The sequence below is a fragment of the Ictalurus furcatus genome, chromosome 11 (assembly GCF_023375685.1).
Source record: "Ictalurus furcatus strain D&B chromosome 11, Billie_1.0, whole genome shotgun sequence".
Taxonomy (NCBI): domain Eukaryota; kingdom Metazoa; phylum Chordata; class Actinopteri; order Siluriformes; family Ictaluridae; genus Ictalurus; species Ictalurus furcatus.
Window position 1 is genome coordinate 21172023 of NC_071265.1, and position 25306 is coordinate 21197328.

The window sequence follows — 25306 nt, forward strand, 5'->3', positions numbered from 1 at the left end:
CCTCCCAACCAGTCAGGACTATGTGAGAAAAAGTCTGTGGAAATCATGAACTTATAATGTCAACACAGTGGGAGTGCAATAAAACAATAAACAGTGATGAACAAAGCTTGTCTTCATGTCTTCATTTGGGCAAATGAGTCTGTCTATTGTATGTGATGAGTAAGATCCTCTCTCAGACAAGTAGGAACAAGAGGAGGTAAGCGCATGGGCATAGGAGCGATCGTTTCAAAATCTAGGTTTTGCCCCCCCTACATTTCAAAATCTAGATTTTGTCTCCCCCCTACACCCCCCTACTTTTTCCTAATCTCAAATTTTATTTCAGATTGCCTGCCAGTCTCTGAGGATTTCTGAGCTGGACAGTTCCAAAGGTAACTGTAACAATGCAAGGTAACAAGAAAAACCTAGTATGGATTTTCAGAGAGGTGGCCACTCTTACTCAATGAAAGTGGAATGTATTCATTGGAGATGACTCAAATATTCCGTGACCATCCATGGAAGAAAAAACTCGCATCCTGAGGTGAGGGCGGTTATAACACAGCGTTCAGATGCTCTTGAGCACACTGTACAAATGAAAGATTTACCACTTTGTATTTGAGGTAGGATGATATAGCTATTTCAGCCCATGAAATTGCTGATTGTTTGCTGGATTTGATCGACTATTTTGTTGTCAAAATAATTATTTAGCCTATGAAACTGTCAAATATGCATAAGTATGCAAGCTAGCTAGCACACCAAAATTCTGTGTATGTGCCATTGCTACATGTCCATAAACGATTTAATGGTAACGTTAGTCAAAATGTTCACACCGAGATGAGCATCCTTCAATATTTTAAGAGGAAGAGGACAGAGGACGATGAACGGCAGGTCATAGGAGAAGAAAAGACTGAGTAGGACAAGCTTGTAAGTTGTATGGATAGCTACCACTTATCCAGCTAGTTCACGTCACACCATGTTGGATGTTTGGCACGGGGGCCCTATCGTGGGAGGATCGCTCCCACTGTTGCTGAGTTGGAGCTATGAGCTGGAGACTGTGTTTTCATTTTCTTTTGTGATTCTGGAAAACGTCTCCATGGGGCAGTGCTGCTGCATCAAGAACTGTCATAGTAGGTCACTGTCATCCAGCGAAAAAACTGGACAATGGAATGTTTTTTTCTATAGCAAAATAGCCTCCAATTAATACTCACAGCTTCAACTCACCAACAGAAACAGCAATCCTCACAGGATTGCACCCACACCTCAACATGTACTTCTGTCACTGCAAATACTCTCTTACAGCCACACTAATTAGTACATTCTGTTCCAAAAGTCATTAGAAATGAGCATTTAAGTGCTTTATTTTTTATTTTTTATTTGGGGGGGAGCATGTCCCCGAACCCCCCTAGCATTTCAGCATCCTCCCTAGATCCAAAATCGCTCCTACGACCCTGGGTAAGAGCGTAAAAAGAAGGCAAAAGAGATGTGTGCATGAAGGCGGAAAAGAATGACAGAGATATAATTGAACTTACTATTAGTCAGTCTTCCATTTATCTTACACTCCCTTTCACACACAGACACATTTTTACTCAGTTTCACAGAGAATGCCAATAATTCTGGTATTGATTGTAGCTTCATTGATTATGGAATGAATATGGCAATACATAGTGATAGGCTACCATTAAAGAAATTCCAGACAGATTGTGCACTGTGTCATCAATACACATCATATGCATGTAGAGAAGAACAAAGCAAGAAATGTAACTAGCTGCGTTTACATGGACAATAATCCACTCTTAATCCGATTAAGACCATACTCTAATTAAGAAACTACCATGTAAACAGCAATTTTTACTTACCTTAATCTAATTAAGGTCATAATCGAAGTAAGCAATAATCTAATTAAGACAGGTGGAGTACTCCTGTTTTAGTCGCATTATGGACATGTAGTAGTGACATGTAAACACCTTAATCACATTATGAACGTCGTGTGGGAGTTTTCACCGCATTTTGCGACAGGACACAATCACACATGGCAGTTTTACGTTTTACGGCGAACAAGAGAGTTTGGCTGTGTCCCAAATCGCATACTTTCCTACTATAGGCCTGTAGTGGGGAAAATACATGTGTCTCGGCTACTATATAGACGGTAACTACGCGATTTGGGACACACCCACCACTTCAAGCAGTCGTCTATTTGCACGTACAGCATGACAAATAATTAACTGCACTTAAAGCGTTCGTAAAAAAAATAAATAAAAACACCCAAAACTGTATACGGGACCATAACGAAGACGAACTGTAGGTTGATACGTGAAATTCTGGAGGGAGGTCGGACGGCATGGCGTGGTGACGTAATGACGCGGGCTGTTAATCTAATTATGTTCTAAAACATGTAAAACGGGAACATGACAGGAGTATTCTAAAAGCGACTCATGTAAACACCTTAATCACATTATTATCTTACTCAGATTAAGGTCAATAATTAGATTACTGCTGTCCATGTAAACGTAGTCATTGTTGCTTTTGGGTCTTTTCATAAATATTTCTCTGCTGATTAGATCTAATGTTTTGGACTGTTGTATTGTTGAAGATGATCACATTTGACATTTTGCCAACTGGATTTCTTTTTACTTGTAAATAAATTATGAAAAAGAAGTACATCTTTCATTTTTTTTACATTCAGAAACAGTGGGCTTGTACTTAACTGTGTGAGACAATGGGTGTTTACCTGGAGCAGATGCTACCCCCTTTTGGCTCTGTGCTGCAGCTGCAGCCTCCTGTGCGAGTTTCTTCTTTGCTTCTACAACCGGATTCTCAAATTGGGTTTTTTGGTTTATGTGACTGCACCACAAAAAAAAAAAAAGAAAAAAGAAAAATCAGCAAAGGATCATGGGAGAGTTTTGAGAATAAACAACCAGGATACATCATACGTAGCAAGTCTCACTATTTCCTTGATGCTTGTATACAAAAGACTTTTACAGTGTATAGATTAAATGTTGTGTGTGTGTGTATGGGTGTGTGTGGGTGGGTGTTTAAAAGATAAAAAGAAACAGCTGGAGACTGAGTGTACTTACTCAACATAGTATGTGCCGTATTGTGCATCCTCAATCTCCTCCCAGCCGTATGGAAGCTCTGAGGAACAGATGATGAATGACTTCTAAAGTAAGCGGTCATGGAAATACACAACACTCACACACAATAGGGCTCTGTGCAAAAACACACCTATGTGCATTTACATACACTGTTTTGAAGACTTAATATCCGATTTTTTTTTATCTCTAAATGTATTAGTGGTGGGTGTGTTTGCATGCATGCACGTTTTTTGTGTAGCACTGTGTGTGTGTGTCCACTGATGTGCACAATTTACCCCACATATACATACACACATACACGTTGTCTTACTAACCTTGTGAGGACCTTCCATTAACTTAATTATTAATGATGCTAATTGATGCTATGCTACACCTAAATCCATCTGTAACCTCATCTTCAGTAATTAAAAGGAAACCTTTTGGCTCTTTTAAAAGTTGTTTTCCTCATGGGTGCCAGTCAAATCCCAACAAGCACACAAGTTTCAGACAATCCTATTTTGTGTGTGTGCAACTTTTGAGTGTGCGTGCATGTGTGACTATGTTGAGTGTGCCTTAATGCAAGTGCTTAATACTGTTTTGTTGTTTTGAGTTACTGTGTATGTCATTTTATATTTAAGTGTTTTAGTTAGATGTTTACACATCTACACATAGTTAGTTGCCTCTTACACCACAGCAGTTTGCACAAGTTTGAACAAGTGCATTAATATAAAACCCATCAATTACGTTACAATCATAAATTTTCAGATGCTACAGAAAATAAATCAACACCTTCTGACTCAATAACTCAGTCATGTTGGAGTATACGTATTCTAATCAGCACACATTCTCTATTAAAAGAAAAATTATCTGACTATCATTGGGGCGTAACGTCATAACTCATGCCACATTTATACTTCTTAAAATTCCACCACCTTCAAGCATCCATGCACAGTACTTTCCACAAATACCAAGGTTCTTAAAATATACCCTGGCATTTACCATGACATTTCCAAAAAGAAATAAAAATAAAAATCGCATGAGTTTACTATGGTATTTTTATGATACTTTTTTTTGTAGGTACATTCACTCACATTCACTATTAATACTGTGTGTGTGTGTGTGTGTGTGTGTGTATGTGTGTGTACGTGTGTGTGTCTTTAGCCCCTCATAATGACAAAAACAAATGTCCTCACAATGATAGGATAATGTCACAATCATCCAGTCCTCATAAAAAAAAAAAAAAAAACATCCAGTATATGTCTAAAGGACAGAGGGAGAGAGAATTACCTCCATCCTCACACTTTTCAGGTGGTTTAGCTTTCTTGACAAGACGAGGGTCCAGCCATGTGGTAGATTTTGTGTTATGACTGCAGAACAAACAATACAGAGACATAATTTGAAATTAGAAGTATTTATTGGATCTAACATATATTTAAGTAACCTTCCTAGTGGAAAGAAAGTAAGTAGTAAGTAAAAAAGAAAACAGAAAGTAACCATCTGTTTCTATAGGTAAACATGATATATTCCCCAATATATGCACATATATCTCATAATTGGTAATATGTTCCCTAACATATTTCCTTTCTTTTCCCAACAGCCAGATTTGCTGGAAAATTGTATCATGTCAGTTATGATGTCTGCTGTGCAAATCTTCTACAAATTTGCTGCTTGTGCCTATCTTGTGATCAAATCATAAAGCAAAACTCTAACTTTATTATTGCAAATAGCAAATTTTGGAATTATTTCTTTACGTTTCCAGGCATATTTCAGAAATATTTTCAGCTTTACATATTACAAAACAATAACATTCATTAAGCCTACACACACACTGAAGTGAGTTCTGACTTGTTAATGCAGCTCACCAGAAATAAGGAACAGGGTAAGAAAGACTGTGCATAAGTCTCACTAATGAACAGAAAAACAGGCATTACTATGAGAACAATAACATATGTCAAACTGTCAAACACACACACCACCATTATTTCTCACATACACCATCAAACGTTCCTGCAAACTATCATACACCTCTCGCATACTATCTCGCATACTATCATACACCTCTTGCACACTATCATACACTTCTCGCATACTATCATACACCTCTCGCATACTATCATACACCTCTCGCATACTATCATACACCTCTCGCATACTATAAAACACCTCTCGCATACTATCATACACCTCTCGCATACTAACATACACCTTTCGCATACTATCATACATCTCTCGCATACTATCATACATCTCTCGCATACTATCATACATCTCTTGCATACTATCATGCACCTCTCGCATACTATCATACACTTCTCGCATACTATCATACACTTCTCGCATACTATCATACACCTCTCGCATACTATCATACACATCTCACATACTATCATACACATCTCACATACTATCATATTCTACATTTTACATTTTTCATTTAGCAGACGCTTTTATCCAAAGCGAATTACAAATGAGCACATACTATCATACACCTCTCACAAGCTATCATACACCTCTCGCATACTATCATACACCTTTCACATACTATCATACATCTCTCGCATACTATCATACACCTCTCGCATACTATTTCGCATACTATCATACACCTCTCGCATACTATCATACATCTCTCGCATACTATCATACACCTCTCGCATACTATCTCGCATACTATCATACACCTCTCGCATACTATCATACACCTTTCGCATACTATCATACACCTCTCACATACTATCGTACACCTCTCGCATACTATCTCGCATACTATCATACACCTCTCGCATACTATCATACACATCTCACATACTATCATATTCTACATTTTACATTTTTCATTTAGCAGACGCTTTTATCCAAAGCGACTTACAAATGAGCACATACTATCATACACCTCTCACAAGCGATCATACACCTCTCGCATACTATCATACACCTTTCGCATACTATCATACATCTCTCGCATACTATCATACACCTCTCGCATACTATCTCGCATACTATCATACACCTCTCGCATACTATCATACACGTCTCGCATACTATCATACATCTCTCGCATACTATCATACACCTCTCGCATACTATCTCGCATACTATCATACACCTCTCGCATACTATCATACACCTCTCGCATACTATCATGCACCTCTTGCGTACTATCGTACACCTCTCACATACTATCATACACCTCTCGCATACTATCATACACCTCTCACATACTATCATACACCTCTTGCATACTATCATACATCTCTCGCATACTATCATGCACCTCTCGCATACTATCATACACCTCTCGCATACTATTATATCCATTTCATATAATATCATACTCCACCGGATGCTATCATACTCCTCTCACATGCTATTATATTTTTTTCATATAATATCATACTCCATGGACACACTATAATATTCTTCTCACATAATAGCATTCTCCTCTCACATACTATTGTATTTCTTTCATATATCATACTCAACTTGCAAACTATCATACTCCTCTCACATAATAACATACTCATCTCACATACTGTTATACTTCTTTCATATAACATATAGTATCATATTCCTCGCATATTTCATACTCCTCTCACATACTATTATATTCATTTCATATACAACCCCAATTCCAAAAAAGTTGGGATGCTGTGTAAAATGTAAATAAAAACAGAATGCAATGATTTGCAAATCTCATAAACCCATACTTTATTCACAATAGAACACAGAAAACATATCAAATGTTTAAACTGAGGAAATGAACCATTTTAAGGGGAAAATAAGGTAATTTTGAATTTGATGGCAGCAACACGGCTCAAAAAAGTAGCATTGCCTCTTCTTTTAACAACAGTCCGTATACGTCTGGAAACTGAGGACACCAGTTGCTGACGTTTTGGCTGAGGAAGGTTGTCTCATTCGTGTCTGATACAGGATTCTAGCTGCTCAACAGTCCTGGGTCTTCCTTGTGGTATTTTTTATTTCATGATGCGCCAAATGTTTTCAATTGGTGAAAGGTCTGGACTGCAGGCAGGCCAGTTCAGTTCAGTTCAGGCCAGTTCATACGTCATCTGGATGGAAGCATATGTTGCTCTAAAACCTGTATATACCTTTCAGCATTGATGGTGCCTTTCCAGATGTGCAAACTGCCCATTCCACTAATGCACCCCCATACCATCACAGATGCATGCTTTTGAACTGAGCGCTGATAAAAAGCCGGATGGTCCCTTTCTGAGCCCATGCAGTGATTTCCATTACAGAATCATGCCTGTTTTTAATGCAGTGCCGCCTGAGGGCACAAAGGTCATGGGTGTGCAATATTGATTTTCACTCTTGTACCTTGTGCACAGATTTCTCTAGATCCTCAGAATCTTTTGATGATATTATGCACTGTAGATGGTGAGATTTATGTTTAGGAAAATTATTCTGAAATTGTTCCACAATTTGTAGACGCAGTTTTTCGCAGATTGGTGAACCTCTGCCCATCTTTATTTCTGACTCTGCCTCTCTAAGATACTCTTTTTATACCCAATCATGTTAGTGACCTGTTGCCAATTAAGCTAATTAGTTGCAAAATCTTCCTCCAACTGTTTCTTTTTAGTAACTCTTACTTTTCCAGCCTTTTGTTGCCCCCGTCCCAACTACTTTGAGACGTGTTGCGGTTATGAATCTAAAAATTACCTTATTTTTTTTCTTAAAATGGTACATTTCCTCAGTTTAAACATTTGATATGATTCTATGTTCTATTGTGAATAACATATCGGTTTATGAGATTTGCAAATCATTGAATTCTGTTTTTGTTTACATTTTACACATCATCCCAACCTTTTTGGAATTGGGGTTGTAATATCATATTTCTCTGACAAACTATCATACTCCTCTGACACACTATCAAATCCTCTGCATAAGAATTGTATTGTTATGCCAGTCATGCAAATCTATCTCATGCAAATTTCTGCTTGTGGTTATGGTGTGATCAAAGTGAGAGCAGATTTATGCATCAAAATGTAGCCCAAAATGTACCCCTACTATAGCAAATGCTTGTGTTACTTATTAAAATTTACAGAAATGTCAAACATTTTAAAATGCTGTAAAGCAATTCACTAACACTGATGAAGGCCAAACATTGAGATGCGATGTTAACTGACCTGCTAATGCAGCTCCCTGATATTAATGCTGTTAATAATTTGGGAAGTTGTTGGAAATCCTGAAATATTTATGAGCATGTACATGCACACACACACACGCACACACACACACACCGCTCTCTCTGTTCATTAGAGAACATCTGGGCCACAATGTGGACTAAATTTACTCCTGCTCACTTACTGACTGCTTCTCTGCTGCTCTCTACTGTTCTCATCAAAGACAAGATCCACTAAAAAGAACACAAACGCACAATTGTATAATGGACCTTTACACTTATGCTCCTTATACATTAGAACCAGGTTGCTCAAATCTGGTCTAGTGATATACCACCCTGGACAGTTTACTTGTAACCCAACATAATTTGAGTTCTCTACTTTCAAAACAGTAATATGCCATAAAAAACTTACTAAAATGACATGAAAATAATTTTTATACAACTTCTAACCTTGCTTTGGCTGTTAAGATAATTTTGTTTGAGATGCCAGTTTAACACATGCACCAGTAGATGCAGTCAGTCTGCCTAAAGCTGTCAAAAACCTTGCTAGCTTAATGTCCTTTTCTCACAAAATAAATGCCATGCTTTGATATGCCTGACATGTGCCATAGTGAAATGGACACAAACCTAATGAATTCATTTTAATCTGACACTGGTAATCTGAATCTGAGTTAGTTAGCAATTATTTCCCCACCACTGTGGTAGACAGTGATCAGTCAAGTGAAGAGACCAATTTAGAAATACATTCTGCATGTATTTCCAAATTTAAGTGTATTATATTTGGTCAGGCATAGTGTGTGACAGTGTTTGTCACTGTTTCACAATGTTGCATTGTATTGTAATTATGTCCAGCGGTTTTGTTCACTACACTACACAGCATGCTTTAGGCTATTAAGATATTAATGGTTGGAGAATCCTCACTGTGATCAATTATATTACATCACTAGCATTACTGGTATTGCTCAATCATAACCTAAACCTCTTTTTAAATAACAAGATAACCAAACACAGACATTCAAACAATGCTCTAAAGAAAATTCAGATTAAGTTTATATACTACACAAAACTGAAATCAAAACCAAGTTCCTTATCCTTTCAATCTCAAAGGAAAAGGTTAGTAACCTGAGCTCAGGATTGAATTGGGGACCCTGGTGTCCTAGTGCTGCACCATACACCACACTCATATACAGTATACAGAGTCAGCCTTACTCAATAAAGTAGACCATGCCCGTTTCAGTGTAGGCCATCTCCCAGTTGTATGGTAGGGGTTCAAGGCTGTCGTCTCTGGAGAGAGAACTCCAGGTGCGAACAAGATCGCTACTGCTGCTGCCACCTCCACGAGTGACACTGCTGCTGCTGTTAGACTGAGTGTAGCTGGGCACCGGCCTCCTCCACTCCTCACTTCCCTCTGAGAGAGAGACAGAGAGAGAGAGGGAGAGAGGGAGAGAGAGAGAGAGAGAGAGAGAGAGAGAGAGAGAGAATTATGAGACAATGCATGACACATAACACAAACACATGACACAATGCAAAGCACTACAGAGAGGCAGGGGAGTGATTTGTATATTAAGGTAGACAGATAGACAAGGCAAGACATATCTCTTCTGGATTTGGAAGATGGCCAGGGAGACAAGGATCTGGAGAAATTGCAAGACATGGCAAGTAAATGGCAATGCCAAGCCAAATATTTCTGATGCTTTTATTTATTTATTTATTTTTAATCAGAGGTGACTAAAATTGTGCAAATATTACATTTTGATGGCTTTTTTAACCATCTGCCTGCATTACTTTGCCATCTGCCTCTATGTTTTTTCCCATTCCTCCAACTAGTCAATATCGCCAAAGCGGTGACTACTGAATACATTAATCTACTAGTCTATGCAACCAAAAAAATAAAAATGAATAAATAAAAACACTTTAATTAATAAAATAAATGTTATCACCCAATAGGGCACACAGTTGAATAGTTGCTCTTAGCCCTTCTTTTTCCTAAATTCATCCTATTCTACTTTAAGAGCCTGGAATATTGGTGTAAATTGATAGAATAGATAATAATAAAAAAAAAAAATCTGTTGAAATACTAATTAAATTGAGTGAATAACAATTTTGTTGTTTTATATTTGACAGATATAAACTGATTTCGCAGTGATTTGCTCATTTGCACTGCCCCGCTGAGCTTCCATAGAGTTACTATTCCACCAATGGTCAAAAATGGGACCTGCAACAAACACTAACAGCAATCCATAGAGTCAAATTTGCAGTGCCCCATGTCCATTAAAACAGACTGTATGCAGTGTATCAAATCACATCAAGATGGACAGAGACAGCTCAATTCAATTCTCCCTCACTTTCTCTCTCTCATGTTACCTCTAGAGTTCTTTCTTTACATTTCTCTAGTAGCCTGGAGTTAATACCATGATTACATATGGATAACCATATGCAATAAAGCATAAATAATGTGTGCTGTTTTTTCCTGATTTCCTGGAAAACAGCATGTGCATCCAGTATGACTAATCATGACAGCTTACTGTAAGATTGTTAGCTTGAGTGACAGGTACATTTCACTCTCCAATAATCGATTAAACATCATCTGTGATTCTTATGAATCAGTATGAATCAGCGATTCATTTCTCAGCACAACCGCATGCTGTGGCAATCTAATTTAAGGAATGGAGGGAACTGGTTTCATAGTGCAGAACAGCTCGAATTTAAACCCCTAACTGAGGTCACTGGAATATATTCACTTCAAGGTAAACCACCCTGTCACAGTGAATCTGGGATCTGGCTTTTGAGGAAGAGCAAAACTAAGCATGCATAATCATTGTTGAGTTCTGCCCTTGCACCATTCTGTCCCAATGCAGTGATAATGTGCCACTAATTACCCCTTTTGAGTGACTAACAATTTAATTCTTTATATTTGACAGATATAAACTGATTTCCCAGTGATTTGCTCATTTGTAGATATCGTGCTATCGTGGGGAAATGCGCGCACATACCCACTGAGCTTCCATAGAGTTACTACTCCAGTAATGGTCAAAAAATGGGACCTGCAACAAGCATTAATAGCGATCCATAGAGTCAAGATTTGCACCGCCCCATGCTTGCTCTGTGAACATTTTCAGGGGAGGAGGAGGAGCACGTACAATGGTTAATGATAAGGTTGCCAGATTGGGCTGGTTTAAAAATATTCCACGGACAAGATCTTGTTTTATAGCAAATAATTGTAATTAAATCTAATACATTTCTGCAAAATGGCAAACGTATAGGGACATACAGTGTGCTTATGATGTACAGAAAATAATTATGTACTGGATAATGTCTGTACATCAGAAATACATGTGATATACTTGTTTCCCCACTCAGTAAAAGAAGAAAAATGTGTCTTGGGCTAGTTATAGGTCTTTTGTGTGGTTTTTGGGAGGATGTAGATGGGCTGGAAATCTTGCTAAAACCTGTCAACCCTGGTTAATTGTTACTGCCTCAAACACATTGAAGGTATGTCTAAAACTGATCAAAATGAGCTTCTAGACTGTAAGACGGATGTCTGTACAGTATATTGCTGATTCTCAACTACCTATTATGGGGTCACTCTAAAATTTTACTAGATAAGACCTTCCGAGTGTGTTAGCCTCTCGATTTAATTTTGTTTGAGACTATGTCGCTATTTATGCCCCAACAAAATCTATGGTCACAAGCCCCTGCTGGAAACCTTGCAATCTTGCAACTTCTTTTATTGTGAAAGTGGAACAAGCCTCCAAAACACATATTAAAATACTCCAAGGAAAAAGTACTTTTATTGGATTTCTTTCTACACAAGTGAAGGGATTATTTGCTTCAGTGAACATTCAGCAGCTATTTCTTCTTCACTGGTATCAGCCAAGGCCTCGATTGGGGCATTAGCCAGTCCCAACTGCAAGAGATAACTATGCAAATGCATAGCCACTCTGCAATTTAGACATTAATCAATAGTGGTACACTTGAGAGCTCAACCTACCACAGGCAACACATGCATATTCTGCTTGGTACCATGGCAACAATGCCTACTTTACAGATATTTTTTGTTTCACTCACTTCAATAGATTTCCATTAAGATGACTACCATTATGGTTTCCATTAAAACAGACTGTATACATTGGATCAAAGCACATCAAGACGGACAGAGACAGCTGTCTTCAATTATCCTTATACTGTAGATTTCACCCTCACTTTCTCTCTCTCATATTATCTCTAGATTTCTTTATTTACATTTCTCTAGTAGCCCTGGGGTTATTTGCCATGATTATATATGGATAGCCATATGCAATAAAGCATATATAAATGTGTGGCGTTATTTCCTGATTGCCTGGAAAACAGCATGTGCATCCAGTATGACTAATCATGACAGCTTACTGTAGGATTATTAGCTTGAGTGACAGGTACATTTCACTCTCCAATAATCGATTAAACGTCGTCTGTGATTCTTATGAATCAGTATGAATCAGCGATTCATTTCTCAGCACAACCGCATGCTGTGGCAATCTAATTTAAGGAATGGAGGGAACTGGTATCATAGTGCAGAACAGCTCGAATTTAAACCCCTAACTGAGGTCACTGGAATATATTCACTTCAAGGTAAACCACGCTGTCACAGTGAATCTGGGATCTGGCTTTTGAGGAAGAGCAAAACTGAGCATGCATAATCATTGTTGAGTTCTGACCTTGCACCATTCTGTCCCAATGCAGTGATAATGTGCCACCAAAGGATTTTATGTAAAGCTGCACCAGGCTTAGCAAGAAGCTCTCAGTGTCCACATCACCTCCAGTATATCATTGAATTGAGTATTTTGCCAGATACAGAGACATTGGATTCATTACTAACACATGACTCTGCTGAGGAAAAAAAAGTTTCACCTACCATACTAAAGGATTCTTTGGTTTGTCCTGTGGGAAAATAACCTAGGGTTTTAAGTAAAACCTTCCAAAGACATCCAAAGAAGCCTTGCGAAATCCCTTTCTCTAATTATGTAAAAATGAATAAGACGAATACACTCACTGGTACCCTTGCTCATTCATGCAAATATCCAATCATCCAATCATGTGGCAGCAGTGCAATGCATAAAATCAGGTCAAGAGCTTCAGCTATTATTCACATCAACCACCAGAATAGAAAACAAAATGTGATCTCAGTGATTCTGATTTCAGTATTTCACTCTCTGAAGTTTACACAAAATTCTGCAGAAACAACAACAAAGAACATTCAGTAAGCAGCAGATTTGCAGTCAGAAATGCTTTGTTGATGAGGAGACGAGACTGGCCAGACTGGTTCAAGCTGGAAGGAAGGCTACAGTAACACAAATAACCACTTTTTACAACTGTGGTGAACAGAATATCACCTCAGTGGATTTAATATCCGAAGACATCCGCAGTGTATATATCAAAGACTGCAAAATTCTTTTTTTTTATAAACTGCTTAAATGTACCAAAACATGATATTACAACAGTAGTTGGGATACTAGTTCCACTTTTTATTAGGACCGAATAAAAAAATAACAGAACACTGGTACATGTTTTCTGTGATTTATAAATGCATGCAGAATTAAATATGCGCTGTTATGAATTTATGTATGTCAACTCTTTCTCCTGCAGTTGGAACACAGACTACAGCATGTGCAGCTGACAAGAAAGCCAAAATGATAAAACATTGTGCTTACCAGAGTTCCAAATAAATATGAAAAAAATATGTCCTGAACTATCCTGAACATAGACATGCCCTCTTGAAGGTTGGTCTTGTGGCTAGTTTTTACTTTTAGCTTTTAATGAGCCATAAACACACATTGAACATTAGGGACAGTGGTTATGCTTTTCTACAGTGATCATTTTGCTCTTGTTCCATCAAACAGAGCACCCTGAACATTTTCATTTTTTGGAAAACACTTTGGAGGACTTCTTCCCTGGAAGTGTCCAAATCTTGCCTTGGGCACTCAGCAGTTAATTCTGGTTCATTCAAATGTGGAATAACCTCATATGGGGAAAATGTTCACCTCATCATCAAGCATGTTAGTTCACATGTGAAAACAAATTGAAATCTATGCTGGAACCAAGGGCTTAAACAACCCTAGGCTATATCAACAAAAAATACAAAAGCTGTTGAGCCAATTCATAAAAATTATAAATATATTTTTGGGTATGTACATTAAGATGATTTTAATAACTGGCAAAGGAACTTTGATCCTTTCATCCTATTATCTTATTATTGTGTTGTCTCACCAACCGCATATATGGATTAAGAATTAAGAAAGTTTAGACATTATATAGATAATTCATGTTGTGTCTATTGTGACACAATTGTCTATTATACACTGTACTTGTGCACAAGACAATAAAACTTGAAACTTTCGCTTGGCTTACTGTCTAAGTGCAGAGTTTCTCCCCGTGTCTGTGTGGATTTTACAGGTTTACTTCCACTTTATAAAAACATGTCAGTAGATGTATTGGCTACTCAATATTGCCCCTAGCTGTGAATGTGTGTGTCCATGGTGCTCTGTGATAGACTGACATCCCGTAATGTGTATTCCTGCCTCGTGCCCTCTGCACTGGGGCGGGGCTCCGGTTCCACCATGCGCATCACCCTGACCATGATAAAATGGTCTAAATATGAATTAATGTTTTTATTCTTGTGATTGTGCATAGCCATTGAAGATGATCTGAAATATGCCCTGGTATATATTTATATGGGAGGTCATTTCTGCGCTAAAAGCATTTGATAAAAATAAAGAAAAACATAAAAATTAAATGCTGACTACACTGAATATAAAAAGCTATATTAATTAGGATCAAGGTCATCAAGGTGTAAATTAAAATAGATACATTTAGCATCTCTTTGTAATTATACCTCAACAACATAAAAATAGTTCAGGTCAAAATAGTTGCATGGTTGAGACTGTGGTTGACAACTAGATATACAGACACACATACACACACACCTGGAAGGCCGTTTGGCAGCGCTGGCCGCTCCTCATCGTCCTCCTCCTCAGGGACAACACTGTCATTGCGGTCCATCTTGCTGACGGAGGTGGTGCGCTTGCGTTGGACTTCTGTGCCAAATTCTTCCTCAAACAACACCTGATCGACCAGATCAGGCTGAACCAAGTTAGGCTCTGCAGGGGGTTTGGGTGTGCCATAGTAGTTTCCTTTGAAAAGCACAACACAATCAGTTTTAGCCATAATTTCTGAGATTATTATAATGAATTTCCGATTTCAATCACAGTGAAACTAAGATTATTATCATAAATTAAGAACAAATCAAAAGTCCGACTTAGTTGCTTGGCTTTGCTTTAGATTTTTACTAACGCTCAGCTGAAAGTGTGTTGGCATTGTTGGTAGCTGCTTTCTAAAAGCATGGCTGCTCAAAAAAACATGCTGTTCCAGTAACACTGGAGATATTGAGTCACCTTTCTTCAACTAAAAAGGCACTGATGGAGGCCTCTGTCTCACATACTCATAAGACCAAGACTGTAGGTGATGCTAAGTTTAAATTGATTCCACTGAGACTTGCTCTGGATTCCCCTATCTCACCTTCCTATTACAGAATTTAAAGCGGTCACAAAATCTGTAAATGCACAGCGTTGTTGGTCAAAGACACGGTCATGGAAGTCAACAGAGGAGTGAGTAGCTTAAGTAGATGCCAGAGGGACTGAATAAAGAGCAGCTTAGTTACAAATTAATATTCATTCAGATCAGAAAGCAGTGTTTTCAGGCTATGATGAAGAAAAATAAATTAAGGATCTGAGGGAATGCTTCTTTGTCTCTACCTGGTTCTAGCTCTCTCATTTCAGACAATGGTTTTGGAAAGGACAATATATTGTGTAGATTGACACATCAAACGTTCTCATTTTGGTGGCACACTGATAGCAATTACACTCTCCAATGGATTCAGTAATGAACCCCATCCTCCATGTTTTATTCGAATGTAAAAACAGTTCATTCATATTCAGCACCTATAATGGAGCATCTAATCAGTGTGTTGTATAATGTGCTTAAATGGTTTACTAATACAGTGGGGTGTGTGTGTGTGTGTGTGTGTGTGTGTGTGTGTGTGTGTGATTGTGTGTATATTATTATTTTGTGTGTTTCATTAGTCACTCTCTCTCTCTCTCAACATGACACTAGAATCACTCAGTATGATTGTATCTATGCCAAAGGGGACATAAATCTGTCCAAATCAACTGCTTAATCTTCATAAATTAAACCCAGATTAATTTAAACCATAGGATGTATTGTTTCTATTTGTTTACTGTCTTCATAATAATAATAATAATAATAATAATAATAATAATAATAATAACCTCTTGATTCTGATTAATGCAGATAAACATTAGGTTAAGGTAAAGTATTCTTCTTTTTTTTTTTTAATCATCACTTACATTAAGACTTTCACTTTGAACCATACAAGGAGCCTAATTAGAGAATAGAAATGGAACACACATGAGATTAAGCTTTTTTTTTTTTTTTTTTTAACACTATGTAATTACTGTCAGTAAATCAGTTCACCTCTTTCTGAATATGCATTGGGACCATAACAGCTCTGAGGGAACCATTTATTTTTTATTAAACCAGAGAGAAAGTCAAATACAGAACATTTACGGCTAGGTGTAGGTTAGGTTTCCTAATACAGTATGTGCTACATTTATCTACAAACGGTGATTAATAACCAAACAAACAACTTCTTAGTATATGACTGTCATGAAGGTATAACCACAACTCAGCATCAAAGTACATTTGTGGTATCATTTGTCAAAGCTGAGCTACAGTGAGCTGAATAATGGGACTGTGAGGGAAACGGCACCTCAGCGTTTTTTTTAAACGTTACTGAAATTGTAACTAAAGGAGAAGGTCATTTCCATGTTTACAAATAATGATAAGATCATGATCTAAATAAACAAATTATTAGGCATTATTAGAGAACTGCTGGCTGAAGAAAAGAGTCTATATAATTTAATTAGAACGTGACAATTTGAATATAAAGAACAGAAAGATTTTAATGAATTTTCTACCTCTAACAAAGTCACAAAGAGACTAAAAGACTTATATATGTGTATAACTTAAATACCACTGGCATTTGTTCCTTTTCTTATCAACTTGTAGATAAGAGCTATTTGTATAACAGCATATATATATATGTATATATATATATATGCTCAACCTCTCAGGCATGGGGGATAAGGATAAGGTTTTCCTCCTGGACGCCCAAGTTGAACCTTCCGGCCTGTTCTGACCTTCTGGTTAACACTGTCGCTGACAGGTTTTTGGAGATGAAACAGCAAACAGCAATGTTCAGCCAGTTCCACGAGTGGAGCCCAGGCCAGTACTGATGTGAGGGAGGCACAGAAGGCAAGTGCAATTGCCTGCCTCTCCCCGCAGAAAGGCAGGGGGACCAGGCACCCACAGTCGCAGCCTGTTAGTAGGCCTGATTTAAGAACTAGTATCAGAGCCAAGCAGGCAAAGAAGAAGCGATCCTGATGGGCTGCGGAGGGAGGTGTCAGGGGACGAGAGGTTGTTAGGGCAGTTAACCCCCAGTATTACTGTAGGGCCTCCCTTAGTCAATGTCCTCCCAAGTTTTCAGTTTTCTCTGGTTAGCGAGCTATCACAGGTCAAAGAAAATCTGATGTTTTCCCTCCAACAAAATGTGGAAAAGTTAACGCCACTAAGTGACCATCTGGAAGTGTGGAAACTACTGCCAAATGTGTCTCCATGAGTTCTGTCTAGCATAGAAAAGGGTTACTGGGTCCAGTTCACAGCTCAACCCACTGGTTCAGAGGTGTGCTCACCACAGTAGTGAGCACAAAGCAGAGCCAACTGTTAGCGCAGAAAGTAAGATCTCTCTTGGTCAAAGGGCCCATAAAACATGTGCGGAAGGGAGGTTTTTATAGCCGTTATTTCCTGGTTCACAAAAAAGATGTAGCCAAAAGATGTAGCCATACAGGAGTATGGGGCCAATTTTAGATATGTGCCATCTAAACAATACTCTTTGGACATACAGGTTCAAGATGTTGACGCTCAAACTTATCATTACACAGTTTCAGTTCAAGGACTGGTTTGTTTCAATAGATCTAATAGACGCGTATTTCCACATAGAAATATTGCCCAGTCACAGGAGATTCCTGAGCTTCGCATTTCGAGGTAATGCATACCAATACCGGGTTCTTCCCTTTGGTCTAGCTTTATCCACTCGCACCTTTACGAAAGTGCATGGATGCCGCTCTGGCTCCCTTTGCGACTCCAAGGTATACGTGTACTAAAATACCTGAATGACTGGTTAATTCTAGTGCGATCCAGGGAGTTGGTGATTGAACATGTTGTTCTCGTCCACATACGGAGCTTTGAGCTCAGGTTGAACCTCATGAAAAGTATGCTTTCTTCAGTTCAGATGATGACTTTTCTAGGGTTTATATGGGATTTAACTACGATGAGGGCGTATCTATCACCAACATGCATAAGATCAATCCTATCAACATTGAGCAAGATAAAGTTGGGTCTCTATGAGAGACTGTTGGGGCTTATAGCAGCAGCAGCAGCCGCCGCCAACGTCATACCGTTGGGCCTATTGCACATCCGAGGACGAAACCCCTTAGAGTAATCAGTGTCACGCAGTGATGCCTACGTGCACTGTGAATTTAGAGGTGTCCCCAGTTTCTAGCCTCGGGCTACACTCTCGGGACTTCTCCTTATCCCAAGAAGGAAATGACAGATGCCTCCCTCACAGACTGGGGTGCGGTCTTAGATGGCCATCCAGCTCACGGTCTCTGGAGTGGCCCTTATCTAGAGTGGCATATAAATCGCATAGAAATGTGGGCCGTATTTCTAGCACTGAAATTCTTTCTTCCTCAGGTGAGAGGTCACCATGTGTTAGTTGTGACAGACAATACAACGGTGGTCTCATATAGTAACTACCAGGGAGGGTTATGTTGTGCCCCCTTTTCAGGCAGGTGCAATGAATTCTTCTCTGGCTGGAGGGAAAGTTTTTGTCCATGAGTGCAATGGACATTCCAGGCAACAGAAATGTACATTCCGGTTGCCTGTACTAGACATCCTGTCGAGGCAGGGGTTGAGGCCAGGGGATTGGAGGCTCCATCCACAAGTGGTGGACTCCATATGGTGGAGGTTCGGCCATGTTCACCTCTGAGGAGACAACACATTGCCCTCTGTGATTCGCCCTCACTCCTCCCGCACCATTAGGGCTGGACGCCATGGTACACATGTGGCCGAGGTTACATCTGTACACCTTTCCCCCGATCCCTCTATTCCCACAAGTTCTAGCAAGATTTTCCAAGACCGTCTACATCTGCTGCTAGTAGCACCTTCTTGACCAGCTCGAATCTGTTTCTTGGAGATAATGGTTCTTGGAGATATCCCTGCTAGATGGCACTCCCTGGGAAATTCCCATTCACAGGGATCTATTGTCTCAAGCCAGAGGGTTGATTTATCACCCTCGGCTGGAACTACGGAAACTGTGGGTCTGGCCCCTGAGGGGCACCAACTCATAGATTCCAGTCTCTCAATCGAGGTTGTAGAGACCATGTTGAATGCTAGCGCACCATCCATGAGAAAATTGTATGCGTTCACGTGGCAACTTTTTGTCTCGTGGTGTGAGGAATGTCAGTTAGACCCAGTAAACTGTGCAATAGCTACTGTCCTGGAGTTCTCACAGGGATGTTTCTTAGCAGGGATGGCTCCTTTTACAATCATGGTCTATGTGGCTGCCATTTCGACCAGCCACACCTGTATTGATGGAGCCTCTGTGAGGCAGCATCCTCTAACATCAAAGTTTATGGATGGTGTCAGACAGCTGAGGCCCATCTGCAGATGGCCGCGCATACCTTCCTGGGACCTTTCTGTGGTCCTGGAAGGTCTGTCAGGCACCCCATTTGAGCCCTTAGAATCAGCCTCAGAGAAGCTTCTGACTCTAAAGGTAGCGCTTCTGCTGGCCCTGACATCTCTCAAGCGAGTAGGAGATTTACAAGCCCTCTCTGTTGCCCCTTCCAGCCTTGACTTTGCCCTGGATTAACCAAGGCCTTCTTATATTCCAGGCTGTATTATATTCCTAGAGTGCCTATGTCTGCTGCCCAGCAAGTAGTGTTGCAGGCTTTCTGCCCTCCTCTGTTCCTTACACCGGAACAAGAGAAACTGCACCTACTGTGTCCTTCCATAAGGGCTCTTCGTACTTATGTCCACTGCTCCGGCCAGTGGCATAATTGGAGCAGTTGCTGGTCTGCTTTGGCAGTGACAGAAGAGGTGACGCTGTGTCAAAGCAGCACATCTCTAAATGGATAGTGGAAGGAATCTCTATTGCTTATGAGGTGCATGGTCTCGCTATGCCTCTGGGCATAAGGGGTCAATCCACTAGGGGGGTTGCCTCCTCGAAGGCTTTATCTAAAGTGGTACCATTACAAAATGTGTGTGCTGCGGTGGGATGATCTACGATGCACACATTCATTCAGTATTACAGTTTGGACTCAGGAACCTCGGAATAGTGTGAAAAATTGGTTGGACATCCCAGTAAGCACTTTTGGATCAATAGTGAGGAAGTGGAAGCGGCATCACTACCCAAGAACTAGGGTAAGATCTATACTGGGCAGCCCTCAAAACTCAGAAACAAGACAGAGACTGGTGTGGGAAGCCCCATTTGTCTCAAGTTTTGGATTTGTTTGCCTGTCTTTCTCAAATAAAGCATTTACTTGCAAATGCAGCCGTCTCTGCTGCTTTACATTTAATTAATGTCATAAAGTGAAATATTGTGGTGGCAGCATCATACTTTGGGTATGTTTTTCATCCTCAAAACCTGGGCTGTCCTGATCTGAATCCTATTGGAAATCTGTGGCATTTTTTAAAAATTGCAGTCAATAAACAACATCCAACTCACCTGAAAAACCTGGACCAAATCTGGCATTGAGAATGGGCAAAAATCACTCACAGACAGTGTGCAACGATGGTAGGAACTTACTCCAATTGACTTATAGCTGTTAATGCAGCAAAGGTGGTTCTACCAAGTACAAGTCTGGAGGGCTTGAATACTTATGCAAGCAGCATTGGTCAGTTTTTAATAATTTTTTTTGAAAGATCTGCTTACAAATAGTGAATTTTGTCTTTGAAATGAGCATACTGGTTTGGAATAAAAAAAATACTGACTCGAACAATCTGTGTAAGTGTCATTGGTAATCCAGTGGAATCTGATGGCCTATAAGAGGATTGAACACTTTTGCAAGAATCACCGGAATAGGTTCTTGTGAGTATGAACATGCCTACTGACAACTTCAACATGTTATGAAATGACTGGATCACGTGTCATATGGCCTTCATTTCCTAAAACCTTCTCGTTGAGCACCCAAAGGGTCAGCACTGTTTCGGAGTGACCGCGAACCCTTGAGGTTTCCAGTGTTCATAGGACCATCCAATTTTCCATCACACCATCCATTTTCTGTATCGCTTATTCTACACAGTGTTGCAGGAAGCCTGGACCCTATCCCAGGAGACCCAGGGCACAAGGCAGGGGACACCCTGGAAGAGGTGCTAACCCATCCCAGGAAACAATTGCACACACTCTCTCACACATGCACTCAAACACTATGGACAATTTGGGGATGCCAGTCAGCCTACAACGTATTTCTCCGTATTCATATTTGGCAAGCACCTTAACCAAGACCACTTACTATTGTTTTAGAGAGAAATAAATCAATGCAGACTGTTGACAGAAGAGTGTCATGGAGTGCTATAACATAATGAGAATTTTCTGACCTTATCAAGATTAAAAATACAGTGTTAATGTTAATTCTCCTTTAAAATCCATTATCGGGTACATTTGGAACATGCTCCACGTCCCTTGAAACCTTACACTATTCACATGAAAGCAAGCCAAAACAGTGAAACAGTAGCTAATATTATTGTTGTGCATATAAATCTACAAAACGTCTGCTTAGCATGGTTATATTTCTGTGTGCATATTTTTTACTTTTGGTATTTGTGTTTACGTGTGCATGTGTTTGTGTGTGTCTGGGAGCACAGCATCTACTCTCTAAGGAAGGATGCATATGGACATGTCTGTGTGATCTGCCAGGGCGTCCCAGCAGGCTTTCCCTGGAACAGCTATAATCACAGAAGCAACAGGGGGATGCATTAACTCCAGTAGCCTCAGACACACATTGTTTCTCATTCTGTCTTTTCACAGTACAGATTTATATAGATCTAAAGCCACTCTGGAGTTTGTAATGCCTTGCTTCTTGTCTAAGCAGATGTCTAAAAAAAACATCACAGATCCACCCATATCAACCCAGCTAGAGCAAGAAGTGAAGACTCCAGACAAGTGCCGCATTCAAGTGGAAAGGATTAATTTAGTGCCATTGCCTTTTTTCAGGCTGGTCAGTAATGATCTAATGTGTGACATTTCTCTAAGCAGGGCATATTTTACTGTGACTAAGCCATCCCTCTGGTATATGTGAAGCTGATCCAGTGAGGTTTGATGATATTACAGTGGCTCACTTCCCTGATCCCTGTTTTTATGTGCGCTTTATAGCAATTCGGTAGAAAGCTTTGCAAAGCGCATTAACACAATGTAATCTCACACTTGCAGTGAAAGTGACCAACTTCTATCCTTAAATCTATCCCTCTATCATTATATCTATTCCTTAGGTTAGCTGTAACTAAATGCTATATATCAGAACTTGCAATTAAGATTGCTATAAGATATATAGAGAATACAGCACCATGTACCATGGTGCTGTATGTTATAAAATAAATTTTTATAATTTATTGTATTAATTATAAAATGCAATAAAATTCAATAATTTTTTTTATAATTTATATAAATTGACAGTGTAATAAAATCAAAGTAATATATTTCCATCACCCTAAAACCAGTGCCCTAGTCTACAGGCACTGCTGCCCACAACAGCCCAGGACCGTACCCCTCCCTGCGTGTAGAGGTCAGTATCTCCAGTGTTCTAATCAGCTGTTCATTTCCTGAGCTGTGATTTCCCTGTTTGCCTTTCCTATGATTTGACCATCCTGCTAATGGTTCCTCGACATATCTTTGGATTGTCATATTGTTTAATGATTCTTGTCATTATTATGACCATTGCCTGGCTAGCAATATGGATTTTGTATTGTGTTTATTAAAACACTGCACATGGAGCCTCACTCCACTACCAAGTCTGGTTTGTTATACTTACCGTCATAAATTCCACTCTCCAGGAGTAAACCACTTTCCTCCAAGATCCTGAAGTCACTTACACTGATGAAGTTGTAGTCCACTCCAGGAACCTCCCCCTCTCTGGGCAGGCGGGTTGTACCTTCAATTTGGAGAAAATAATAGGAAATGAATGCCTTTTCCCTGTATCAATTCACTTTTCAGTTCAATTTAAGTCCAATTCAAGTGATTAAATGAATCACTCCCAGTCACTTTTCAGTCCCAATCTGTTTGTATTTTAAAAAATAGCAGGTAAATAAAGCACCAGTGGGATTGAATTATAACTTCAGATTATATGTACAAGTAGTTTGAATCAAGAACTTTATAACATACAAGAATACAAGCAGAGTCTACTTATTAGAGTTATTTGTCAGAAGACTGAAAGACAGCTTGTGCTTGATGACTCTAAAATCTTGGCTGAATGCTGTGAGACTGAATAAAAGAGAAAGAGAATACAAAGGCGGCTTTGAAATGTGCCTAATTAGCTAAAGTGAGAAGAACAAAAGGTTATTCCACCAATGCTAGTCAAGCATGGTCATATATCCCAACACACTGGAATGCATTTGAGTGAAGACTGTGCAAAAAGTCAGCGCAAAAAAAAGAGCAGCATGGGAAATAGGAAATGTGACTGATTACATGTTCTGTTTGATGTACTAGACAATCTTTTACTCCTCCTGCAGTATACCTCCAGTAGCTACTTCATCTGTTGTCACCCCAATATCTCTATACTCAGAATGTATCTAGCAGATTTCAAACACAAATAGCAAAAGTGCATGATCCCAATTGGTTAATCCTGTTTCTAAACGTAGCTGCTTGTAGCCAATAAAATGTGATTAAACAGACTAATGGACACGTTGCTTTGATGTTTGGGGTGATTAAATATGGAAGCGTAATGACTTTGTTGACCTTTTATGAACATAACTATAGTGCAATTACTGCGCAAAACAATGTTATTTGACACATATATGATCAGCTGCGCTGGGTGTATGTTATGTTACCCACCCACAAATAAGCACTTGGAACTGAAAATAAAAACCTAAAATCCCACAATCCAACCATCCCTCGGTTCAGCAAGGGTTGTTTTTGTCAAACAAATATTCTTTATTTATGAAGTAATGTAATAATACATTGCCATTTTAGGACCTTAGTGAAATAAATATTCAGAAGAACTACATCTAGGCCTCATTTAAGGGCCTGTGTGGTTGACCCTTTCCACCATTTGACAGCAGCTTTTAAACCTTAATTTGCACCACACAGAGCACAACACACTCCCTAGTGCAGCTTGAGTGACATGTTACAGCCTTAATAAATTGAATGCTAGAATAATGAGGCACTGGGAGCGTACTTTGCAGCCACATCAAAAAGAGTTTTGTGCTGCACCTCCTTGTGTATGTAAACCGAAGGTACACAAGCATGCATAGGTCCCATGATCACATGAAAGCTATAGACAACTGAAGATCTGAAGACAACTGAATGTACTTGGCGAATAGCACTAACTGTAAACTATCACTAACTAACTATAAATGTAAACTAACAGCCACCAGTGAGTTGATATTGAGAGACTGACTAAGAACTTCTCACCAAATGAAAATTTTGTTCTTGCAGACTCCCATCCACATTTAACTGTGGCACTGAATTTGGCTCCCAGCAATAGGCCACAACTTTCCTAGTCCCTAAAATCCGTTCAAAGGTCAGTATAACTTTTCAAAAGACTTTTCAAGTCTTTTTCAAGATTCTAGAACAGTAGATAATAAATACAACACAGACCCATATATCACATATGTTAAGCAAGAGAACATGGCTGTTAGTGTGGACGTGGGAGTGAATGTATTGGAGAGAATGTGTGTATATGTGTGTATGTATCTGTCATGTCCACTGGGACCTTCTTGGGAGGAGAGTCGATTG

General features: G+C 39.3%; 1 protein-coding gene across 1 annotated transcript in view; it reads right to left on the minus strand.

Annotated features, from left to right (window-relative positions):
• The window catches only part of LOC128615092 (membrane-associated guanylate kinase, WW and PDZ domain-containing protein 3), a 128736-nt gene that overhangs the window by 17160 nt on the left and 86270 nt on the right, over positions 1-25306 (minus strand). Inside the window, exons 3-8 of the mRNA XM_053636945.1 lie at positions 23385-23504; positions 15147-15353; positions 9397-9595; positions 4335-4414; positions 3051-3108; positions 2705-2817 (exon numbers count right to left, since the gene is read on the minus strand). Of these exons, the coding sequence (XP_053492920.1) occupies positions 2705-2817; positions 3051-3108; positions 4335-4414; positions 9397-9595; positions 15147-15353; positions 23385-23504 (777 nt within the window). The remainder of the gene's footprint in view (positions 1-2704; positions 2818-3050; positions 3109-4334; positions 4415-9396; positions 9596-15146; positions 15354-23384; positions 23505-25306) is intronic.